This window comes from Bos indicus, chromosome 24, assembly GCF_029378745.1.
Source record: "Bos indicus isolate NIAB-ARS_2022 breed Sahiwal x Tharparkar chromosome 24, NIAB-ARS_B.indTharparkar_mat_pri_1.0, whole genome shotgun sequence".
Lineage (NCBI taxonomy): Eukaryota > Metazoa > Chordata > Mammalia > Artiodactyla > Bovidae > Bos > Bos indicus.
In genome coordinates this window covers 34983004-35006509 of record NC_091783.1, presented here as the reverse complement: position 1 = coordinate 35006509, position 23506 = coordinate 34983004, and the positions used below count along the sequence as shown (strand labels likewise).

The window sequence follows — 23506 nt, the reverse complement described above, 5'->3', positions numbered from 1 at the left end:
GACTGAGTGATTTAAGCACAGCACAAACACAAAGTATGACACATGGCAAACACTCAAATGTTAAATATTATTAATAATTCTCTTCTTGGAGAAATAGCTAGAATGTAAAATTTATTTGAGGGGCTGTGTCTTTAATATAAACATGAAAAGAAACAATCTTCCTAGTAATGGTAACCTTTAAACCAACCAATAAATACAACCTACTTCCAAGTCCCTTTGAAACCCACCGAGTATGGCTCCCCAAAGCATCCTATTGCTTATATGGGATCTGGGCCTATGTTATGAGTTTAACAGTTACTAGAACATCTATGCTACACCTGAAGTTTTCATCCTATTTAAAAAAAATCATGGGTTCCCTGTCAGGCAAACACTGAGACCAGCGATGACTAGAAGAGTCTCAAGACCAAAGAGAAAAGCAGTGTCAAGAGTTGGACCATCATGATGAATGAGAAGAAACAGTCACACTGCCTTACCATTCCACCCTACTGACAGGTACAGAGCCTTACACCACTCAATTAATTTTAAAAGCACACATCTATGGGTGATAATGTGTGTGTGTGTATATATCACAATGATATATATCACATATCACAAAATGTTGATCTTAATTTAAAAGTCTTAATTCTTAGCTGGTTTTAATGTCAGCTCATAACATTCACCTATATTAAATCATAGTGGTGTTTCATTCTTGGGCCATGGCTCTTTATTTCTCTGAAAGACCAGAAAATTCCCATGTTAGGATCCTGTCTTTTGGAGATGTTACTGACATACAGATTCTGCAGCAAACTAGTGAAAACTACCTTTTCAAAAACCACTGTTTTAATCTTATTTCAAGGTAGCAAACCTAACAGACTTCCTGAAAAAGCACGGTAACAACATACCATTATCACATTTATCACTTAGAAAAAGCTATCAAGTATTTTATTATTTTATTCTACATTATATACAGGTCATAAAAGGCCACAGCAGTTTTTCAACATATAAACCCTTTAAAAGTAGAGGGCACTATGAAGGATAGACAAGTATCAAAATGAAGTCCAATAATGAGGGCATATACCCAGTGCAGTATTTCTGAGGAATAACAAAGCAGATACCAATTCATACATATTTAGCTTGCAACTATTCCACAGGTTTTTATAAACCTCTTTGGGATTGTGAATAGCCAAAGTGTGCCAAGTTGATGTTTATTTTAAAAAGTGAAACCAGAATGAACAAATAAATAAACTACAGGGCACCATTCTAACTCGAGTCATTCATAGTTCTCCAAGAAGGAAAGCTTCAATTCTTTTCCACCTTCTGCTTCTTGATGGCAGCAAGCAGCAGAAAAAGAGAAACAGAAGAACAAACTCAGGATTGCAAATTCTCTCTTGCTAAAGGAGCTTCGCTTTTTTTGTGATGATTCCCTTAAAGTAGGTATCAGACCCTTTAAGAATTAGTTTTGATTCCTAAACACATAACTCACACCCTTCTTGAATAATGATGTAAAAACATTGGTTTCCACTCTGTGAAAATACAATCTTTAAAACTATAACTGGTATCAGCAGATCAATATAAAAAAAATACAGTACCAAGCTACACTGGTATATTGCCACAATTAAGAACTTCAAGTTATACTTATCACTGAGACCATAGTCCTTGCATTAGTTTTCAGTCCACTATGAACAATTATCTGCTGCATGTAAACATGTCTAAATAACTATAGATAAAATACATCAATCATAAATTTCTGTAAAAGATAATAAAATATCTTCTTTAAAAAACAAAACAACAATAAGCAATTACTTCATTTTTTTTCCAATTTTATGAAAATGGAACAACCTTCTGGTTGTTGCCAGTCCTGAGTTCATTGTAATAAAAATGGCCCTAGTTCCTGGTTTAAGTCAACAACCAATCCATTCTCATCAGTAGATGTCTTCCGATGCTGTAGGCATGAGTTTATTTTAGGTGCTATTTTGTCCATTAATAAAATTATACACCAGAAACTGACCAGTGCCACAGTACTGGGTTGCAAACAGTTTCCCATCAGGAGTAGGGTCTGAGAAAGCAATTTCCTCTTTACTCAAGTATGAGCCATATATAAAGTTACTCCTGTTTGAAAAAAAAGGCGGGGGAGGGGGGGTGGAAGGTAAAAAAAAAAAAAAAAGAAAATTAAATTATTTTTAACCATTAAAAGTGGAAAAAACCTGTCAAATAATGTTGTACACTTAAAAATAATTGTTTTGTAAAAGCAACAATGGTTATAAAAACATTTACCCAACATCTTTTCAGGATAAAAACACTCCAACAACTCTAAATAGAAGGAACTGATAAAGAGCATCAAAAGACATCAAAGTTAACAGTTAAAAAAAAAAAGACTGAAAACTTCCTCAGAAATCAGAAACAGGGTAAGGCCATACTGCTCATACCTCGTCTATCATCAAGGACAATTAGACAAGCAAAAGAAATGAAAAACAACGAGGTTGGAAAGGAAGAAATAAAATTATCTTTTCACAGATGACATATCTTTTATATACAAAAATTATAAGGAATTCACAAAATAACAGATCTAATAAAACATGAGTTCAGCAAGTTTGCAAATTATAAAATCAATATTAAAAAATTAATTTTATTTCTATGACCAATTCAAAATGAAATTTAGAAAACAACACTGAAATACATAGTAAATACTCAGTAATCTAAGTAAATACTTAGGATTAAATTTAACAAAGACATGTAAGACCTAAAAAATGAGAACCATAGAACACTGTTGAAAGAAATTAAAGGAGACCTTAGTAAATGGAAAGACATCCCATGATTATGAATCAGATGACTTAATATTGCTAAAATGGCATTACTCCTCAAATTGATCTATAGTTAGTGAGTTTTTCTGCACAAATTAACAAGCTGTTCCTAAAATTCATATGCAAATGCAAGAGACAAAAAAACAAACGTAATTTTCGGAATCTCTATCTCTTTGATTAAAAATCAAGCGAGTATTACTCAGCCATTAAAAAGAATACATTTGAATCAGTTCTAATGAGGTGGACGAAACTGGAGCCTATTATACAGAGTGAAGTAAGCCAGAAAGAAAAACACCAATACAGTATACTAATGCATATATATGGAATTTAGAAAGATGGTAACAATAACCCTGGTATACGAGACAGCAAAAGAGACATTGATGTATAGAACAGTCTCTTGGACTCTGTGGGAGAGGGAGAGGGTGGGATGATTTGGGAGAATGGCATTGAAATATGTATATATCATATATGAAACGAGTCACCAGTCCAGATTTGATGCACGATACTGGATGCTTGGGGCTGGTGCACTGGGATGACCCAGAGGGATGGTATGGGGAGGGAGGAGGGAGGAGGATTCAGGATGGGGAACACATGTATACCTGTGGCAGATTCATTTCGATATATGGCAAAACCAATACAATATTGTAAAGTTAAAAAATAAAATAAAATTTTAAAAAAATTAAGCAATATATATATAACTTTGTATTTTCCAAGTCTCCTGTAAATGTGTTATCATACTTTCATACTTTAAAAAAAAGAAAAAAGGAATAAAATCAAGAAAAACTATTGAGAGACTAAGATTATTTACAAATATTCTTAAAAATTTTCCTAAAAGCTAAACTCCCAAGAAATTTCCCATACTTCTTACATACTGACAATCTTATGCAAATTTTAAATTAATATAAATAAAGGTTATACATTTACGATGAACTAAATGTCAATCTTTATATAAAACTCTGCTTAAATGCTAAACTACTGATAATGACTTCAAGGATTACATCCAAGTTACCTTAGGCATTCAATCATGCGAGAAGCGATCTTCTTCCGACGCATCATGCTGAACACCCATATGCGGCTGATGCCACAGATTGCAGGCTCTGGCAATGTTGAGCAGCACCAGGCTTTTTGCCTTTCAAATCTGACCTTTTCTTCTTCTGACCTGATAACTGGAAGTTTTTCTTCTATAACTCTGTAGCCCTATATGCAGCAAAATTAAGGGGAAATTCATAGGTGATTTTTTTTTAATTGAAGTATAGTTGATTTACAATGTTGTGCTACTCTCTGCTATACAGCAAAGTGAGTCCATTATACACATAGAGACATTCTTGGGGGGGGCAGGGCAGGGTGTTTAAAGTGAGACTATTATTAAGCAATTGTCTCATACTGACCTTTTGTGAGGTCATCACTACGTCCATCTGGCTTCTTAACAAACCATAGGAACCACTTAACATTTTGCTCTCATTTTAGGAAATAAACAGACCTGGATCTACATTCTGTTCTAACTCACTTATTAGTTATGTGACCACGAGATGAAGTTACTTAATTTAGCTTTGGGATCCTTGTCTATAAACTGGAACTCTCCACCATCTCTTTCAGAGACTTGTGAGAGATTAAATAAGGAAATACAAAGCACCCGGCCATCACGGCTGGCACATAATAGGAAGTGAATGTTAATTTTCTCCACCTCCCATGTTCTAGGACCAGCGAAAGTACACGGGGTGAACTCAGCAGTCACAACTTTCTGTGATAGTTGTCATCGTTACAGGGTTCACAGCTGTGCAGAACTGGGAATCAGGATGGCAGAGGAATCAGAAGTTTAGGAAGGTCCTTTCCCTACACTCCTATCTCTTAAAAATAAAAAAAGTACTTTGAAAAACATACATCTCTTCTGCCAGTCTAGTGGTCAAAAAGGGATACCACCACCAGCCTTTCAACAGAATGAGGTACAAAAGTTAAAACAATTAGACAACAGAACTGAAAGTTAACAAAGAATAAACAAGCAAGTACTGCACGGCTATGTTCTAATATAAACACTGCGACAAGTCATTTTTGGAACTAGGTAGAATAGAAATTTAAAAAACCACAAGGTCCCTGGTAGTCTAGAGGTTAGGACTCAGTGCTTTCACTCCCATGGCCCAGACTTAATCCCTGGCCAGGGAACTGAGATGCCAGAAGCCACTCAGCAGGGCCCAAAACTCCCGCAACACGCGAGTTTATCAAAGAACACTCATTATAAACAACCAAACAAACAAACAAAAAACAACACTGTAAGAAACAGTCAAAAAACAAGATAGATGTCTGCAATTTTTTTTGAATGCTTAGTCATTTGCCAAATAAACTTAAGAATACTCTATATAAAATTTGCAAATATCCTTATCACTCTGTGCAAATCTGACTTCAAATATCTTTTTCCCCTCCTCTAATTAACTTCGTTTCAATGATCAATTCTGTCTGAAGTTATGTCCCACATAAAAAGCGATACTTCCTTCAAGTGGGTACCTTACTATTAACCTTCTTCAGGAGTCATAAATCATGCTAGCTGGATTGAATTTAAGGGGGCTGAGTTGCTAAGGACAATCCTTAAACACACAACACAGTTATTCCATACACACAGGAAGCACTTTGACATATTGGTAAATCAAGCACAACATTGCTGATATCTTTTAAAAGTGGGACAATCAAGACTCAGAGACCTATCAAGCGGACAAATGATAAAGCAAAGAATAAATCTGGGGCAATGGAAAAAATAAAGCCACAAGATGTGCACTATGCAAAATTAACTCAATTATAGGATGTCAAGCTTCTATGACTTAGTCCTTTTATATCAAATTTATATCTCCAAACTACCTTGTCAGCTATTGATTTAAATTTGTGATTACCAATAGCAAAATTCATAAACTTACACAATTTCAAGTTGAATTTTTTTTTCAGATTGAATTTTTATGTAGCTTAACATATAGACATTAATCACACATATTTGTTTCAACTCTACACATTAGAAAATTTTATGATGAAGCATATATACTTACAGGCAACTATTAATATACTAAAAGACATCAACTAAACAAAAAGTCAAGTCCAATGCACACTGAATTCATGAGCAAGAACTCAGCTGAAAATAAGAGAATTCATAGGAGGTCTACCTCAAGGTGAGCATGATTAGGAAGTCCAAAATCTTCTGTTTTCTTAAACTGGTCAAACTTCGGACCATCCTATAATATTAACATACCAATTCTACTATAATTCTATTATTTGTTTACATTTGGCTCTTAAATACCAGCCAAGTCCTCATTAGAGCTCAACCAAAGAAGTGGTGACCTAATGCAGGGGTGGGAAATTTTTCATGAAGGGCCAGGAAGTAAGTATTTCAGGCTATGCAGCATAACTGGCCTCTTGCAACTACTTAATTCAATCTCTGTAGTGTGAAAGCAGCCACTGACAATATTTAAGCAAATCAACATAGCTATGTTACAATAAAATGTTGTAAAAAACAGGCTAGATTTTGCCTTCCGGACTATAATCTGGCAACCCTTGATTTATTTCAGTGCTGAAGGGGACTGAGACAGACACTTCATTAGTAGCCAACAAGGAAATTTCCGAAACAAAATTTAATAGTACTTTTGATTTGTAGAATTTTTAATCTTATACTTACTGACTTAAACAAATTCCCATGCAAGACAACTTCACTGTAGTAAAAAAAAATTATGCACAGGAATTCTCGCATTCATACTCTTCCTTACACAGAATGTTGAAAAATTTACCACGATGATGTTATTGCTATAACTCTTTAAATACTGAACTACATAGGATCATTCTTTAAAAGTCACTTACCCACTGGATATGTTCTGCAATTAGACAACCAACTACCTTTTTGTCATTAGAAATAAACAGAAGTGTTTTTGTTCTGGAATAGCACATGAGTGGAGCCTGCTGGAAACCTAAATCATTATCAACCATCTCTCTAATCTCGTCAACCTGCCAAATAAAGAAAAATTATTATTTTTTAAACAAAAGCATTTTATATATGTAAACATATGCTATTTCAGTTCAATAAATTGAGCATATTATTCCAAGCAGAACATCCTCTGAAGAGTGCTTCTGAATGACTATCCTGATCACTAAATGTTTTTCAAGCTCTGTGGACCAATCTGCAAAAGGAAGAAAGAATGGAGAGTAATGTCAAACCCAGTAGTCTGGGAACAAGACTGAGAGCTTCTCTGATAGGTAATAAGGACACTAAGGCTTCCCAGTGTAAGCATCACGGAATGGAGCACTGGAGAGAACTTCACTGGAACCTTAGCCAGGCAGGCCACATTGTTCTTCGCAAGCCTTAATTTGTACTCTCATCAGTGGAGTGGAAGTGAGCACAGAGAAAAGGCATAAATGTTTACTCCTTATCAAAAGTTTATAGGGCCAGATATTATGCAAAGCACTTTATGAATATTATCTAACTTAAATCCAACCCCTCTTACAGGCTGATAGTTTCTCACTTTGCGTATGGAAGAAATAAAATGCAGAGGTTAAATAACTTTCCCATGTCAGATATGGGACACTGGGAACAAAAGAGCTGGGGCTTCTGGGATTTGAACCCGTAACGCTCAAAGTGCTTCTACCACTCTACCTCCTAGAATTCTTGTCAAGGCCGAACAGAATAAGCTCAAACTTTTGTAGGTATTCAAAGTCAAGATTTTTATAGGCACTCAAACATCTGTTCCTTTGCCAGTTTAAAAAACAATCTGCAAATATTCAGTCCAATAAACATTCGTCTGTGACACTAAGTTTAAAATGCAAATGACACCTAAGGGGGTTAAGTATTCACACTTCCAAATTGCAGCATACCATGTAACACATTCCTTATTCAGTGATGAAAACCCAAGTCCTCTTAATCCTAGAAAAATATCCCACAATGCAACACTTGACTCAGTTCCTAAAGGCAAATGACTCACAATTCTTTGAATTTTAATTTTTAACCTATTATGGGTTGCTAACCAGTAACATACTGAACTGTAGGTTACTAACAACAAGGATATTAAGAAATTTACTCAGAATAAAATGACATCTATTAGTTTCAGTTTTATAAATTATGATTCAGATTTGTATTTTGATTCTTGAAATCACTTATATGGCATTTACTATGCCTTCTATATCATCACTCAAATTACTGATAATATGCAACAGTAATCAATCCACTGAAAATTCATTTCACATATGCTAGACAGTAGTCATGTGAGGATGTGAGAATTGGGCCATAAAGAGGGCTGAGCGCCAAAGAATTGATGCTTTCGAATTGTGGTGGTGGTGAAGACTCTTGAAGACTCCCTTGGACAACAAGGAGATCAAACCAGTCAATCCTAAAGGAAATAAGCCCTGAATATTCATTGGAAGGACTGATGCTTGAAGCTCCAATACTTTGGCCACCTGATGAGAAGAGCTGACTCATTGGAAAAGACCCTGATGCTGGGAAGGATTGAGAGCAGGAGAAGGCGGGGACAGAGGATGAAATGGTTGAATGGTATCACTCACTCAATGGAGATGATTTTGAGCAAACTCCAGGAGATAGTGAAGTACCAGGAAATCTAGTGTGCTGCAGTCCATGGGGTCGCAAAGAGTCAGACAGGACTTAGAAAACCAACAACAACAAATGACACACTACAAAGTTAAAGCATTCGTTTTTCAGTTGGGTTGTGACTAAATGCTGATTTCTTGTTCTCAGAATGGGGTGTTTAAATGTGCTCTGCCAGCAATACATTATACTCTTAAAATGAGCTGCAAAATTATTCATTCTGTGTGAAATCTCACTGGAAATTTACCTTTTTCAGGGCATACTTTGGATCTTCAGGAAGAACCATTATTATCCTGCCATCAGGATATTCAGCTAGAATTCTTTCTTTTTTCCAACCCTAGATACATATAAAAAAAAAGAGAATAAAATTTATTTATCACATTTCATACATCATATTCATGTACAATAAGAAAAATACATCAATGTGTCTAAAAATTACAAACATGGAAAAGTATATATGCTCATTAATGTTTAAAAAGACATGATAAATCAGCTAACTTGTTAAGCACACACAGGTACAATGTAAGCTAATTTCTTTCTACTATTCATTCAGTGATCTAAGACCACAAAAGCATTTCTAAGATATCATTTTCCATTTTAAATTAATTTTGAAAATCACACAGCAAAAGCAAGCCCCTTAAAATCAGTGACTCCCAGAACCTAAAGGATAACTCTCCCAGTTTCTTGATAAGAGAATTAAAGTCTTAAATTTCTCTGGAACATGGTTACCTCCACAAACAAACACTCATGGTTTTATGTCTGGCATGCCAAAGACCTCCAGGAGGTTTTAAATGAACTGATTTGCATGCAGGAGCCCAATATGTAAGGAATAGTTTTTATTCTTATTGATCACAACTATCAAAAGTCACAAGAAGGATACTATAAAAATATAACTACCTTCTAAGAATCTAATAGGGAAGGAGAGGCTACGTTGTGTGTATCTGAAGTTAAACATACTCAAAAAAAGAGAGGTAATAAACTCTTCTTCAGATCCACACTCGTGGTGATTAATGAGCAGAACCTGCATGAAAAAAAAAACAAAACAAAAGCCACTTAAATCTAGTAAGATGGGACTGAACCAGAGGTTAAAACTAGGAGCTTTGAGGTTAAAAATAAGTACAGAAGGAATGAGCTTAACTGGTTGTTCCATTTGTCTTACCCAACCAACTTTAAATAAAAAGGTTTTTCAAGAAGCAATGTATTTATCTTAAAGAAAACCAGCATCTTTCTGAGATTTGTTTCAGAGTATTAAAGCTCAATGAAACCAAGAAAAAGGCAACAATATTTTTAAAAAACACTATGGCAGGTCTGAAAGGAGACTGATTTTCTTAAATGATCCAGAATGGTCTTTTGGGAAAGGGTGGTTTCTTAGTTGGGGACAAAAAGTCTAGTAACAAACTTGGTATAAACAACTGTTTGGATTAAAGTATTTAAAACCAGAATTTGTTTAAAGAATAGAGCACCCAAAAGTAAAGCAAATTCAGATGATTATTTTTAGGATGGTCATGTGTTCCCAAAATTTGAAAAGAAAAAAGGAGCAGAAACAATAGTCACAGAAGTCATTTTTTTCAAATCAGAAATGAAATCTGAATCATATCCAGACCTGAATACAGCTAAACGTATTGAAAAGGCATAAGAGATATCATTCTCTTTAAAAAACAAATTTACATTAATGTTATTTTGGGGAAAAGCTTTTAAAATAAATCTATTTTACATAAAATGAAAATGGAGACTTTTCATTTTAAAAACTAAGCTACAATTTCAATGAAGAGCTAGAATTTAACTAACTCCAACTTATAACAAAGTCATAGTTTCCTAAGCTGAATTATCTAAAAATAATTTGATAAGTTACATTCCTGTTGTCTTTAAAAATAACAATACTGGCCAACGTTATACTGTACCATTGGCACTAGATAAATTATTTTGCTTTACTGACTTTTTTGTACAAAATTTTCTCTTGAAACAAGTTGAGACTTGCATGTTCATACAGAAAATGTTTCACAATTGGATTTGATACAATTTCAAAAAATGTTTTAAACATGGTTGTTTTTTCATGTATGTGTATAAGCAGGAAGAACTGCAAAGGGTAGAGTTATTGCTGCTTCAGTTTCTAATACCCATGAAGACAGCATATTTAAGAGAAAACTTTAAGAGTTCTGGATTAAAAGTTGGGGGTTAGTTCCCACTTCTTGGTAGTTACTAGCAATATAATCTTGGGCAAATCACTGCAATGCATTCTCTTTCCTGACCTAGGCTATGGACAAAACAGCTGTCATCTCCCACATCACTTAGTAGTTTAGAGAACTGCTTTAAGATGATTCCTCACACAGAGGAGCTATTCAGAAACTCTTAGGAACTTCCACTCTACCTTCTTAGTGGTGTCAAACTACAATCAATGTACTACTTTAAGAAAACACAATTAATAAAGGCCCAAAGTTACATGCAAAAATAAGTTCAAACCTTGGACAAGGCAAAGATGAAAGAACCAACGTGGCTAAAAACTGTCAAGTAAGATACTAAAGACATTTATATGCCTCAATTGCAGTTAACTCTTTCCTGGAGTCAATAACCACATGATCCTCCTATCTTTAGAGAATTTAGATGAGATGAAGTCTGTCTGCTGCTTGAAACTGAGGCAGAGGCTGTTTGCTGAAGGGTAAATGTGATTTAGAGGAATAACCAAATAGCCACAGCTTTCTCCAAAGATATAAATTTCAATGCAGTGCCTTGACACCTTTCACCTTTAGCTCTAAGATGTTACACACAGCCCTCTGCTAGCAAGTAGTATTTTCCAAATCCCATTCTTAAGTCACCTATCTGGCTGCTAAAAAGCAGAAAGCTTTACACTGCTAAAAAAAAAAAAAAAAAAGCTTTACACTGCTAATAGCAATCAATGATCTTTTTTTTTTTTTTTTTGCCCTTTGCTGTCCTAGTTATTCTAGACTTTAGAGTCTCAAGAATGGAAGGGGTTTTCCTCTTTGTCTATTTGAACAAGATTACAACTGAAAACAAAATACACTGGGTGGTAGATATATTGATGTGTATACAACTGTCAAAATTCATCAATCAAACATTTAAGATTTGTGTGTTAAAATTATATCCCAACTATAAAAGTTCCTACTAATCACTTCCATTAAAGGTTGAATGGAAATATTCATTAAAAAATACTCTGAGAAATAAAATCAGTAACTAGCTTTTCAAAAAGACTAGCAACAAATATGGCAAGGGAAAAAAAACCTAGAGGGAGAGTCTTTAGATTAAAAGATATTTAAGAGACATACCAACCAGTGCAATATATGGACCTTAATTCAAACAGTATAGAAAATTATGAGATATTTGGGGAGATTCTGAACCCTGAGGGAATAGCTGCTATTAAGGAATTAAAATTTAAAGGTGTAAAAAAAAAAAAAAAAAAAAAATAAAGGTGTGATTATACTCTTAAAATCTTGTTTATTGCTATGCTGAAGCTGAGTGAAAAATACATGGGAATTCGCTATTTGGTGATAGTGGGGGGAATGGGGACTGAACTCTATTTTGGAAAATTCAATCACCCAATTGTCAAAACTGTGCCAAAGGTCCAAGGCTTAAGCAAATACCATTTATTCAGAAGTGAAAAATGAATGTAAAATGAATCCAGTTGGCAGAGTGATTAGACCTGAGGGTGAGACAAGCATTGACTGCAATGGGGGCACAAAGGGGCTTTTGAGATACTAGTGGTGTTTCTTGTCATGTGGGTGTTCACTTTGCAAAAATACACCATTAAGCTGTGCACTCGTTCATTATTTGTGTACTTCTCTTTACAAGTTGTATTTCAATTAAAATTTTATTTAAATTACTAAAGGAATTTTAAAAACAGACAATTTTAGTTCAACAGCAAGACTAACAGTTGTTATTTGTTTAAATAAATATACTCCAAATACCATTTAAAAATTTTTTTAAATCTTTAGAAACAAAAGTAAATTAAAATTAGCTCATTCAAAATTCAGTCACATGCTCTTTTTGACAGTACCCATGGCACACAGCATAAAAAACTGCAGAAAAACTGCATAAGAGAAACAAATTAGACTCTTGAAATAGGTAAAAATATTTCTGTTGAAATGATTTTTAAAAGCAAACATGTACTTATGAATATTTTAAAAGTCACTAAGACTGTACATACACCAAATTATAAACTAAGGTTATTTATGTGATTTAATTTTTTTCCTTTAGGCTTATCTGTATTTCCTGTTTTTTTCTACTTTAATAAAATGGTATAATAAAAGTATTAATATACCTTAACTACCCCCAAGCAGAAGGTTTTAACTTCATGTTTGGTTACTTTGCAAAAATAATTCTGTATTAACAACAATACTGTTAAAGATGTGTTTCCATGTTCTCTCCAGGCATACCACTTTTCCAGATCTCCGTGTGTTCACCAACCCAAAACCTCTCTGAACCCTGTCCTGGCTTTTTGAAGGTTTCACCAGAGGTGGGACTGATTAAATCATTGGCCACTGGTAACAGAATTCATTCTCCAGTGCCTATTCCCTCCTAGGATCACTGTGTAAGAACTGAAAGTTCCAACCCTCAGTAGCTGGCTCCCATCCTTAGGCTAGTTCCAAAGGTCATCTCATTAACATAACAAAACACATTGTATCCCATCTCTTAGGAAATTTCATAGCTTTTGGGAGCTGTGAGTCAGGAACTAAATAAATATTGTTTTTATAAGTCACAGTATCACAAGCAGTGAAGATTATCTGAGACTTTAGTTTGAAAGTGAGTGAGGTCAATTTATTTCTGAACTAAATTTAATTGTACACACAATGTAACTGCTGAAATTAAAATAAAATAATTAAAACCTAGTATCTTATATATGTTAATTTGTGGTAAAGAATCCGCCAGCAACGTGGGAGACATGGGTTCGATCCCTGGGATGGGAAGATCCTCTGGAGAAGGGAAAGGCTACCCACTACAGTATTCTGGCCTGGAGAATTCCAAGTGACTCTAGTCAACGGGGTCAAAAACACAACTGAGCGACTTTCACTTATGTTCAGCTAAAAAGACTTGAATGATACAATTGGTCTATTAAAGCATAATTAAGCACAATGCTTTCTGAAGCTAACCTTCAAATCTGTTAGCTGTATTTATTATCACTAGAGTATTTCAAGATACATGGTTTCCCATTTTGAATGACTTAACCACTAAAAGCAAGCCAACCTGTTTAAGTTAATCTTTCATAGTTTGAAAGAAGGTATTCAGAAAAACAAAAAGTCCCATGACAGTGGTTTTTCACTCATTGAGTAAGTCAGGAATAAAAGAATATACACAAGAATTTAAGTTTTACTTTAGAAAAATCAGATTCAATTCTAAAGATGCTTTAAAGACTTCATTCCGTAGGTATGCTATGACGGCAGGATCACCTCCAGTGATCTCTCATTCCCTGAAATATCTGAACTGAACAGAGGCTAGAATCCCTACTCTTCCACTAAAGCTATTTGTTTTGATAAATCTACTTGTAGCAGCACTAACTGAACTCCTTATGACAATTCAAATATTCTACCTCCACAGTGACATGTAGCATCTAGCAACATGTGACAACGGAGCACTGGCTGGTGTGAATGAGGACCTGCATTTCTCATTTTCGGAGGTCTGCTGTTACCAAACTGGATAGTGCAGCTATACAGCCAACTAGGGACTGGTCCAACCTTTCTTCAAAGCTTCTCTGGTCACCAAGACAGGAGAAACAACCTGTCTTCTGATCACTGCTCTACCAAAGTAATTATCATTTCTAAACTGAAAAGTTAATTTATAATAGTTAATATTGATTTATTGCTTTAATAGCTGTTTAAATCTTTTATTGTTAACTTTTCATTTCTTTCAGGCTTTGTTCCTAAATTTGCAGGCCAAGGGCATATCCAATACCCTGCATGTAAGGTCCTCCACAATGCATTCAGTCAGATAATCAATTCAAAGGAGGTTAAGGGAAAGACAGAGGTAAAGAAGGATTAAGTCAGGAGTTTTTCTGCAAAGAACCCAAATATTATTCCTCTTCTGCATTATTGAAAGTTTATAATAGAGCTGAATTTTGGATAGTTCCTTGCTTGGCAACAGGCTGAATGCTCTTGGGGGAGTTTTTCCTGTTTTCTCCTCACACCTTTAGGAAAACACTTCATGAAGGAAAACTGAAGGGAAGCTAGGTCTAAACCAGAATCCAGGATCCCTAGGAAGCTTTAAGAGGCTCCTTCCTAAACAGTTTCCAGTAAGTCATGTAAAATACATTTCCTCAAATGGGGTCAATGAGGCAGATGGAGTACAATGAAGGAATGCACAGAGAGCACTGTCATTCTTCCCCTCTACCCCAAGTCAAAGAGAATACGTAAGGGATAAAATATTTTAGTCAACCAAAAGCAGGTTCTGTGGCATCAATTTCTACTATGACTATATAACTTATATATTATTTTAATCTTTTGAAAAGAAGACTTCAGACATTTTTACCTGTCATAGATTATCATCATGAAATAATTATAAGAAAAAATTTCTACTGTCAAGAAAAACTGCTTATGTTGTAGACAGTGTTTGATTAAAATAAAACTTATTCTAATTTATTCTATTTTAAGCTGTACAGAATTAATTCTATATTAAGCAGTACAGAACTTTATTCCCAATCCCTGAACACTGCCCATTTAAAATTAAAAATATAAACAAAAGCCACAGTACAAAATGACTTCTTAGTTCTAAGTGCTTCTCTCCAAGAAACAGACACAACAGATAAACTGGCATTTAAAAAATTTAGATGTTTCATCAAACACTTACAAGTACTTAATGCAGAAGCACAACACTAGGTGCCAATACAAGATTCACGTAAGTGACAACCCAGAATCCAGAGCTGTGGTCACAGCAGAACATCTTTAATATGGGTGTGCTTTTTTATCCTCTCCATACACTAGAAAAGAATGCTACAAAGTTCTGGTGGAGTTTCTACCTTACAATCTATGTATATCTATATTTGAAAACAACAAAAGGTAAGAACGTTAACTTTGATGTTAGCAAAGGATGGCCAACTGCTAAACTCAATTCCTTCTCTTGAGCTTATTTCGAAAGTAAATAAAATAACCTGTAGCTCTGTCCCATCAAGAAGGGGGAGAGTGGGGTCTGGGGCAGGAATCAGTCTTCCTTAAGTTGCCCTGCTGCTTTACGGACTTACAAGAGCCAGGATTTGTTAAGAAGGGATGCCTCCACCTTGTTCCATAAACTAATTTCCTTTGGTGTTGTGGAAGAGCAGAGTACATTATTTCCTGGTTGATTTCCTTACAGTTGGTCCCAGAAATTAAGAACTTCCCTTAAAATGAAGAACTAAGTCTTTTAAACCAAATTTCTTTATAATTTTTGGAAACTGGCTGCAAGAATCAAATAATGTAACTTGAGCAGAATACAATTCTACCAGATTGATGGATGTAAAATAGATAAGTATTTCTGCCCCAGAAGTATTCCATAATTTAGTTACCTGATAGGCCTATTTTTCTTTTCAAGTTGTAAGGATATTAACAGAGTCAAATTGGAAAAGGACAAATTTCAAATGATAAATAAATATCTAACTATAGATACTCTATATCCACATACCTTATATTTTATTTGGTTAAGTGGGAGGAGGGTGTGTGTGGGGAAAAGCAGATGGAATAAGGAATATAAAGGATCACCACAGCAGGGAACCAAAAAAGGAAAACCCCACCTATCTTGGGAAGAAGTAATTGAATAAATAAAACCACGAATATGAATTCTTCAACCAAAGATAAGGATACAAATTTAACTGAAGCCAATAAAGATCTTTTAAATCTAGTGCCTATATGAAATGAATTGGTGATCTCAGTTCAGATATCCTGGAGGTCTTATTAATGTGAGTGTACAGTACTGAAGGTAACATGTATAAAATAAATTCCATTTCAGATACGGGTAAACAGCAATTACATTAAATTACTATTTTCACAAGATATCTGAAATGGTTCAAAATTATTTAAAATTTTGCTATTTCCAAAAACAAATATTAAATAATACCCATTATGCCTCAACTGCACGTACATTAAAATATATATATACTAAAACATATTTACTTTGTGGGATTTTTTTTTTAAGTATACTACAAATTCTGAGGTTTTAGCCATCAAGAATTGTTCAACTTTAATAAGAAAAACTCTTATGTTAGCAAAGAGAAGTAAAGGAAATCCCCACACAATCTATTCAGTATAATATATACCACTATCAATCCCCCCAAAAAAGTTGTGTCAAGCTATTCTGAATACTAAACAGACTTATCAATATTAACAATTAAAATCAAAGGAAACTTAAAAAAATACTCAAGTTGAAGAGCATCACTTGTTAGAAGAGGTATAATAACACTTTAAAAATATAACAATTTAAAAATTAAGTTAAATTTAAAAATTTAAAAATCCCACAACATACACCAGCCGGAATGAATTGGCTGGGTTTTACGTTTGGCTCTGTTTTAAAATAAGCCTGTATATATACTACAGGGGCTTTGTATATGGTGCTATTTTCTAAAGACAAAATTTTTTCAATGACTTGAATCTGACAATTCATCTCTAATGATCTGATTCTGCATTTTAGAAGTCATGAATTCCACTTACCACGTATTTTACAGCACTTATAAACTGATTGTGGAAGAGCAGATGCTGTGTTTCATCCTCTGGATTTGAAGCAGTGTAAAGCATGCCACAAACATTACAGGAAACTGCTCCAAATCTTTTTTGTCCTGCATCCTATTTATAAAAAACAAACAGAAGGGTTTTTTTTTCCCCCACGAAAGAATAATTTGAGAATATCAGTCTCTAAAGTTATAATGTGAACATAGAGTGAGAAGTGTTTAAAACAACATTCCATGTTGATGACAAAAATGAAGATGCTAACTTTCGAAATCTGTATGTAATTTTATTAAGAATTGCTTTCCATTTTAGTAATCATTCACTCCACAGCATTTAATAACAACTGAAAAGAACTGAGAAAGTATCTTTAACACTCCACTCAGTTCTAAAGCCTCAAATGGCAAATACTTATAAATGAGAACTAGTATGTATTTTGTACCTGTGATAATTCTACCATTGAAGTTTAGAAGAAATACTTCAGACTTTTTTTTATAATGTCTTAAGTCTTTTCTCTTTAATAGTTTTGTTCTAGTTATATTAAAAAAAAAAAAAAGAGTATTTTGATGTCACCAGAAACTCTTGAGCAAAGATAAAATTAAACATTCTCTATTTTCTTTATATCAAATAAGTATGAAAGACTGACTATAATCACCTGTACTCCAGTAATTCATACTTGTGCTGTAGCACAGTAACTGGTTACAAAAGGTTTTCTATACTTATCCTCATTTAAAAAGACAAATAACAGCAATATGACCTAACTTTAATATTAATTTTAAAAGCACAATTCCTCTTTTCTTGCTGCTCTGAAACTGGGAAATTTCAACTAATTACTGAAAAAAAACAAACAGAATCTAAGACAACTATATCCTAGTGCCTTACAGCTAGGGCCACAGAGCAAAAAGAAACCAAATGGTAAATGAAAGATTGCCTATAAAACTAAAGGGAAGCTCATTCTAAAGACTGAAACTATTGACAAAATACTACCTGAAAATTCAGGGAGTTAAAAAAAATTGCTTGAATTATGGTTAAGATACAAAACATTGTATTTACCATGTTAACCATTTTTAAGTGTACATTTCAGTAGTATTAAGTACACTCACACTGTTGTGCAACCAATCCACACAATTACTTTTATTTTGCAAAACTGAAACTCTAGGGACTTCCCTGGTGGTCCACTGGTTAAGACTCCACACCTCCACCTCTAGGGCCACAGGTCTGATCCCTAGTCAGGGAACTAAGATCCCACATGACGTGAGGAGTGGTCAAAAAGCAAAACAAAACAAAAAACCCTGACACTCTATACCCACTAAACAGTTCCCCAATCCTCCTTCCTCCCCAGCTCCTGGAAACCATCATTCTGCTTTCTATCTCTATGAATTTGATTCTTTTAGGCACCTTTCATAAGTAGAATCATCTAGTATTTGTCATTTTATGACTGACATTTTACTTAGATAATGTCCTCAAGGTTCAATCATATTATAGTATGTGTCAGAATTCCCTTCCTTTTTAAGGCTAAATAATATTCCACCATCTACATACACATCACATTTTGTTCAGCCATCCACCCACTGGTGGACTCTTTAGTCGCTTCCACTCTCTAATTGCTTTAGTTGTGAGTAACAAACACAGATGTACAAACAACCTCTTCAAGCAGGCAGTTTTCTTAGTAATGACTAAGTATCCACCTGGGTTTCTTTTCCTCACTGGTAAATGGAAAATAATAGTCGTACCTATCTCACACTTTTTTCTAAGGCTTAACTTAATTAATATAAGTGGAGGAAATGGAACAATGTATTGAAAAATATTCGCTGCTATCATGATCATTAACATCATCATTATTATCAACTCTTGACCAGCACTATCCAACAAAAATGTGATCCACAAAGGTAATTTTTAATTTACTAGTAGCCACATTAAAGACTGCAGAAGCAAACCAATAAAATTGATAATATATTTTATCTAACAAGACATACACCAAATGTTATAATTTCAACATACATTAAATATTTGTAAAACTTAGTGAGATACTTTACATGCTTTCTTGTACTCATCTTTGAAACACAGCATATGTGTTTACACTTGAAGCATACCTCAATTCTGGTGAGTGACATTTCAAGTGCTCAACAGTCATACGTGGCTACCACACGGGATGGTGCAGCTTTAGACTCTACTTGTCTAGTTAATCCTGTTTCACTATCATATTGATTTGACTACAGAAACAGTATTAAATTTGATGAAACAACTTTTTCCCTCACTAATCTTTCTCAAAAAGATTTCTAGACAATTCTTACAAAATTATCCCCCCATATTAAAGCTGGAACCAATTATCCAGTACCAAAAAATCCAATTACTTGTGTCAACTGGAACTACATTAAATGTTCCTATTATTTTGGGTTTCTTCATTTTTTTTATATTGTGCTCACTCATTCAAATTAGATTTTTCATCAAACTATCTCCCTCTCTTTTCTACCTGGCACCAAATTGTACTTATATTCTATTTCAAATTAACTACCAGTTTATCTTCCTGTACAATTACACCATATACTAAAATATACATATTTAAAATCATCTGTATTTATTAAGTTCCATGTTATTTTAAAATTTAAACCAACTACTAAAAGAAGGTAGTGATCAAATGACACATTTAAGAAAATAATGTGAAATAAAGTATCAATCTGTTGTAAATAAAACTAGAAGTAAGGAAATTTGAATTTTTATTGTTATAGGATGGAATCACTGAAGAGAGTGGCTGTCATAATACCAAGAATTATTTCCATGATGAAGAATTAGTGACAAAAAGGCTCTGTAGGGGAAAAACATGAACTTATTCCTTGACAACATGCATAAATAAGATGGTGTAATACATTTTAGCTAAAAGGTCAAATTGTATACTTACTATGATCAACTGTTTTTCATCAGCTTTCTCTGCTTCTTTTAGTTTCAAGTCTTTTGGAATTGTTATCTCCAAATGGGAATTACACTTGGGCCAAGAATGATTTGGTGGTATCTCCCTTTGAAAAAACAACCAACCAACCAACCAACCATTAAATGTTATAGATCCATACCATTTCAAATCACTGGTAGAAAAATACTTAGGATTTTCTATACAACACTGTGACAAATAAAATTCCAAGGGGTGTGGGGGCAGGGAAATAACCTTTTAAAAACCAAAAGGAAACCCAAAGAAACAATTCATTTGCAACATAAAAACAAAAAAATGTAGTACCTACTATAGTATGAATAAGTTTTAAGTTTCATAGTTTCAGCAATTTGAGTCACTACTGTTTGTCCTAAATACTGTTTTCAGTAATCAGTAAAGCAAAAATGTATACTAATTTATTTTGAAAGTAAAGACAGAACAAAAGGCTTTCAATATACTGAAACATTTTTACATGTTGCTAATATATATCATGAGGCTTTTTGGGCAAAAGGAGCATTCTCATATATTGTTGCTGGGAGTATAAGACTCAACCACTTTGCAAGGAAATTTGGCAAGGCAGGTTAAATTCTACAGCTATGAATTTATCCTAGATTGAGCCACATAAGTGGACAAAGATAAGTGTTTATTGCAGGACTTTTTTTCTGATAGAAATAAACTAGAAACAACCATGGTTTCAATAGAGAACTGTTAATAAACAATGGAACATATGCACAATGGAATCTAATACAGAATTTAAAAGAATGAGGAAAGAAGGTAGAAAATATCTTTTCTATCTTCCATAACACACTGAGAAAAAACTAAAAGTTGCAAAACACTATGTGTAGACACAGAAAAAAAAATACACTAAAAACAAAATTTCTATCACATCTGTGTGAAAAACTGATGATTACTAATGCAGCCTTTCAAGGGAAAAAATTCCCCAAACTCAAAACTTCCAAGTATAAAATTCTGAAGTTCTCATATTTATACTTACATTAAACTAATACCTTACCTGTTATCACTCGTCTTAGATGTCTGATTACAGAGTACACTGTGCTGTTTGGGAATCGAACCTGTGATTTAATAAAAAGATGGGTTATTACTAAGCTTTATACTAGCCCTCCACCTAACAGTTAAAAATTATCAGGAAGAAAAACAACCTCAATGCACTAAATGCTTTATTTTTAATAAATACCATTTGATAAAATTAGAGTCACCTTTCTAGGAATTTATCTTCAGAGAAGAGGCAAAAAAGCTCTACAGAGCTGCAGAGAGATCTAATGGTAGATTAACAGTGTGTCTCTAGTTTCAGCAATAATTACTAGCACTGAACAATAAAGGAAATTGTTTAAATGCTTTCATAATTGTTCACAATAATGCTTTCACAATTACTCAGTCTCTAAACAGAAATAAAGGAAAACATTAGCTTAAAAAAACCTGTAGTCTCTGGAGTTTTAATCACATTGGTGGTGGTTTAAGTGCTCAGTAGTGTCTGACTCTTTCGTCTCCATGGATTGCTGCCCACCAGGCCCCTTTGTCACAGGATTTCCCAGGCAAGACTACTGGAGTGGGTTGCTATTTCCTTCTCCAGGGGATCTTCCTAACCCAGGGATCGAACCCACGTCTCCTGCACTGCAGGCAGTTTAGATTCTTTACCACTGAGCCACCAGGGAAGTCCTTTAATCATATTACTAATCAAATAATGCAATAACAATTAATTTTCTAACGAATAAATGCATTTCTGGTACTCATATTATACTTCCCCTTCCCCAACTAAGGGCGTCCCTGGTGGGTCAGGGAAATTCCATGGACAAGGAGCCTGGTGGGTTACAGTCCATGGGGTCACAAGAGTCAAACACACCTTAGCAACTAAGCACTCCTAAGTGAAAAGGTTAAATGACATATGCAATGCAATCAATTATATGAACATAATATTTAGGAATTTCTTTTTTGTATCTCCTGGTGCTTCATCTGATGTAGGTGAACAAATTGCTATTCAAGGATTCAAAGACTATACTGCCCAATTTTTTGGGCCATGCCATTCAGCTTGTGGGATCTTAATTCCCCAACCAGGGACGGAACTCGTGCCCCTGCAGAAAAAGCGCTGAGTCCTAACCACTAGACTGCCAGGGAATTACCCTCAAAATATTCATTAGGTTACAAAAATAAAGTTTTTTATGGTAAAAGTGAACAGACTATATATAAGAACTGATTTAATTCAAAGATACAATTACTAAGATGGAAAACTGAGTAATTAAGGTTTAAAGATAAGAACCTGGTAAACTAGTCATTTATACTTGAAAAATAAACTGCCATCATTAATTTAAGCAGTTCATTAAATAACACTTCTCCAGAAAGTAAGTTCACAAACAAAATAAAAGATTTAAAAGCAAAGTAGTTTTGGTAGGGAGTCAAAGAATCACCTTAAGTACTGTACTGCTGCTGCTGCTGCTAAGTTGCCTCAGTCGTGTCTGACTCTGTGTGACCCCATAGATGGCAGCCCACCAGGCTCCCCCGTCCCTGGGATTCTCCAGGCAAGAACACTGGAGTGGGTTGCCGTTTCCTTCTCCAATGCAGGAAAGAGAAAAGTGAAAGTGAAGTCGCTCAGTCGTGCCCGACTCTTAGCGACCCCATGGACTGCAGCCTACCAGGCTCCTCCGGCCATGGAATTTTCCAGGCAAGAGTACTGCAGTGGGGTGCCATTGCCTTCTCCATAAGTACTGTACACAACCCAATTAACAGACGCAATTCTCCCCCTTCAAAGAATAGTTATCACACATTTGAAAAACATAAGCAATGGTTAAAAGAAGGATTTCACGGGTTTGATAGTGGATATAGTCTTCTGTTATGCTGACAAAAAAAATCTCTGACCACTGAGAAATCTAAACAATACTTTCAAAGTATTACCTGGAAATTTATTCTCTCCTGTATCGATTTTTGCTTGACTGAGCAGAGTTGAGACAGTAGTGGCATTTTCCACTGGATTGTTTTCAAGCTTAGATTCCAAACACAGGCTGCAATTCTAAGCACATATAATCCAAAATGTTAATATTCACTTTTGTATCAACCTTTGGGTCTTACTACAATATTTTCAGTGAATTTTAGCACTATACTAAGAAAATTTAAGATCATATATGGAGTAATTCACACAAGATATGCCTTTAAAAAGTCTCTTTATGATCTCCCTACAAGCTACCCTTCCTCTCAGCATCAACTCTTATTATTCCCCTTCATGCTAGACTGAAAACTTTACCTCTCCCACAGATACACTCCATATCTGCCGGCTCTATACTTTTTCTGGGTTTCATCTACCTAAGTCTCACTGTCCATTACAACAGCTCATTCTTGGGCACTTAAAATGTGATATGACTAATCTGTGATTTACTGCAGATGTAAATCACCTACCAGATTTTGAGGTAATAGTACCAAAAAAAAAAGTAAAACATCTCAATTTTTAAAACTCATGATACATTGAACCATTATTTTTACATGACAAGTAATATAGATTAACTTTACCAATTTTTTTAAATGTGGCTAGCAGAAATTTTTAAACAATTTATGTGGCTCACACTTTATCTCTACTGAACAATGCTAATCTACAATAGCT

The 23506-nt window shown here is 34.4% G+C and overlaps 1 protein-coding gene across 4 annotated transcripts in view; it reads right to left on the bottom strand.

Annotated features, from left to right (window-relative positions):
- Positions 1-899: 899 nt before the first annotated feature.
- Positions 900-23506, bottom strand: part of ESCO1 (establishment of sister chromatid cohesion N-acetyltransferase 1) — a 43692-nt gene continuing 21085 nt past the window's right edge. For 2 of the 4 annotated variants that reach the window (XM_019986756.2, XM_019986755.2), the window contains 8 exons: positions 22807-22921; positions 20912-20972; positions 19876-19990; positions 16965-17096; positions 8591-8680; positions 6612-6755; positions 3790-3977; positions 900-2088 (listed from right to left, as the gene is read on the bottom strand). In XM_019986756.2, coding sequence (XP_019842315.2) covers positions 1941-2088; positions 3790-3977; positions 6612-6755; positions 8591-8680; positions 16965-17096; positions 19876-19990; positions 20912-20972; positions 22807-22921 — 993 coding nt within the window. In that variant the 3' untranslated portion in view covers positions 900-1940. Of the gene's footprint in view, positions 2089-3789; positions 3978-6611; positions 6756-8590; positions 8681-9240; positions 9371-16964; positions 17097-19875; positions 19991-20911; positions 20973-22806; positions 22922-23506 lie in introns of those variants that run through there. The other 2 variants (XR_002183604.2, XM_019986757.2) reach the window with 2 other exon arrangements.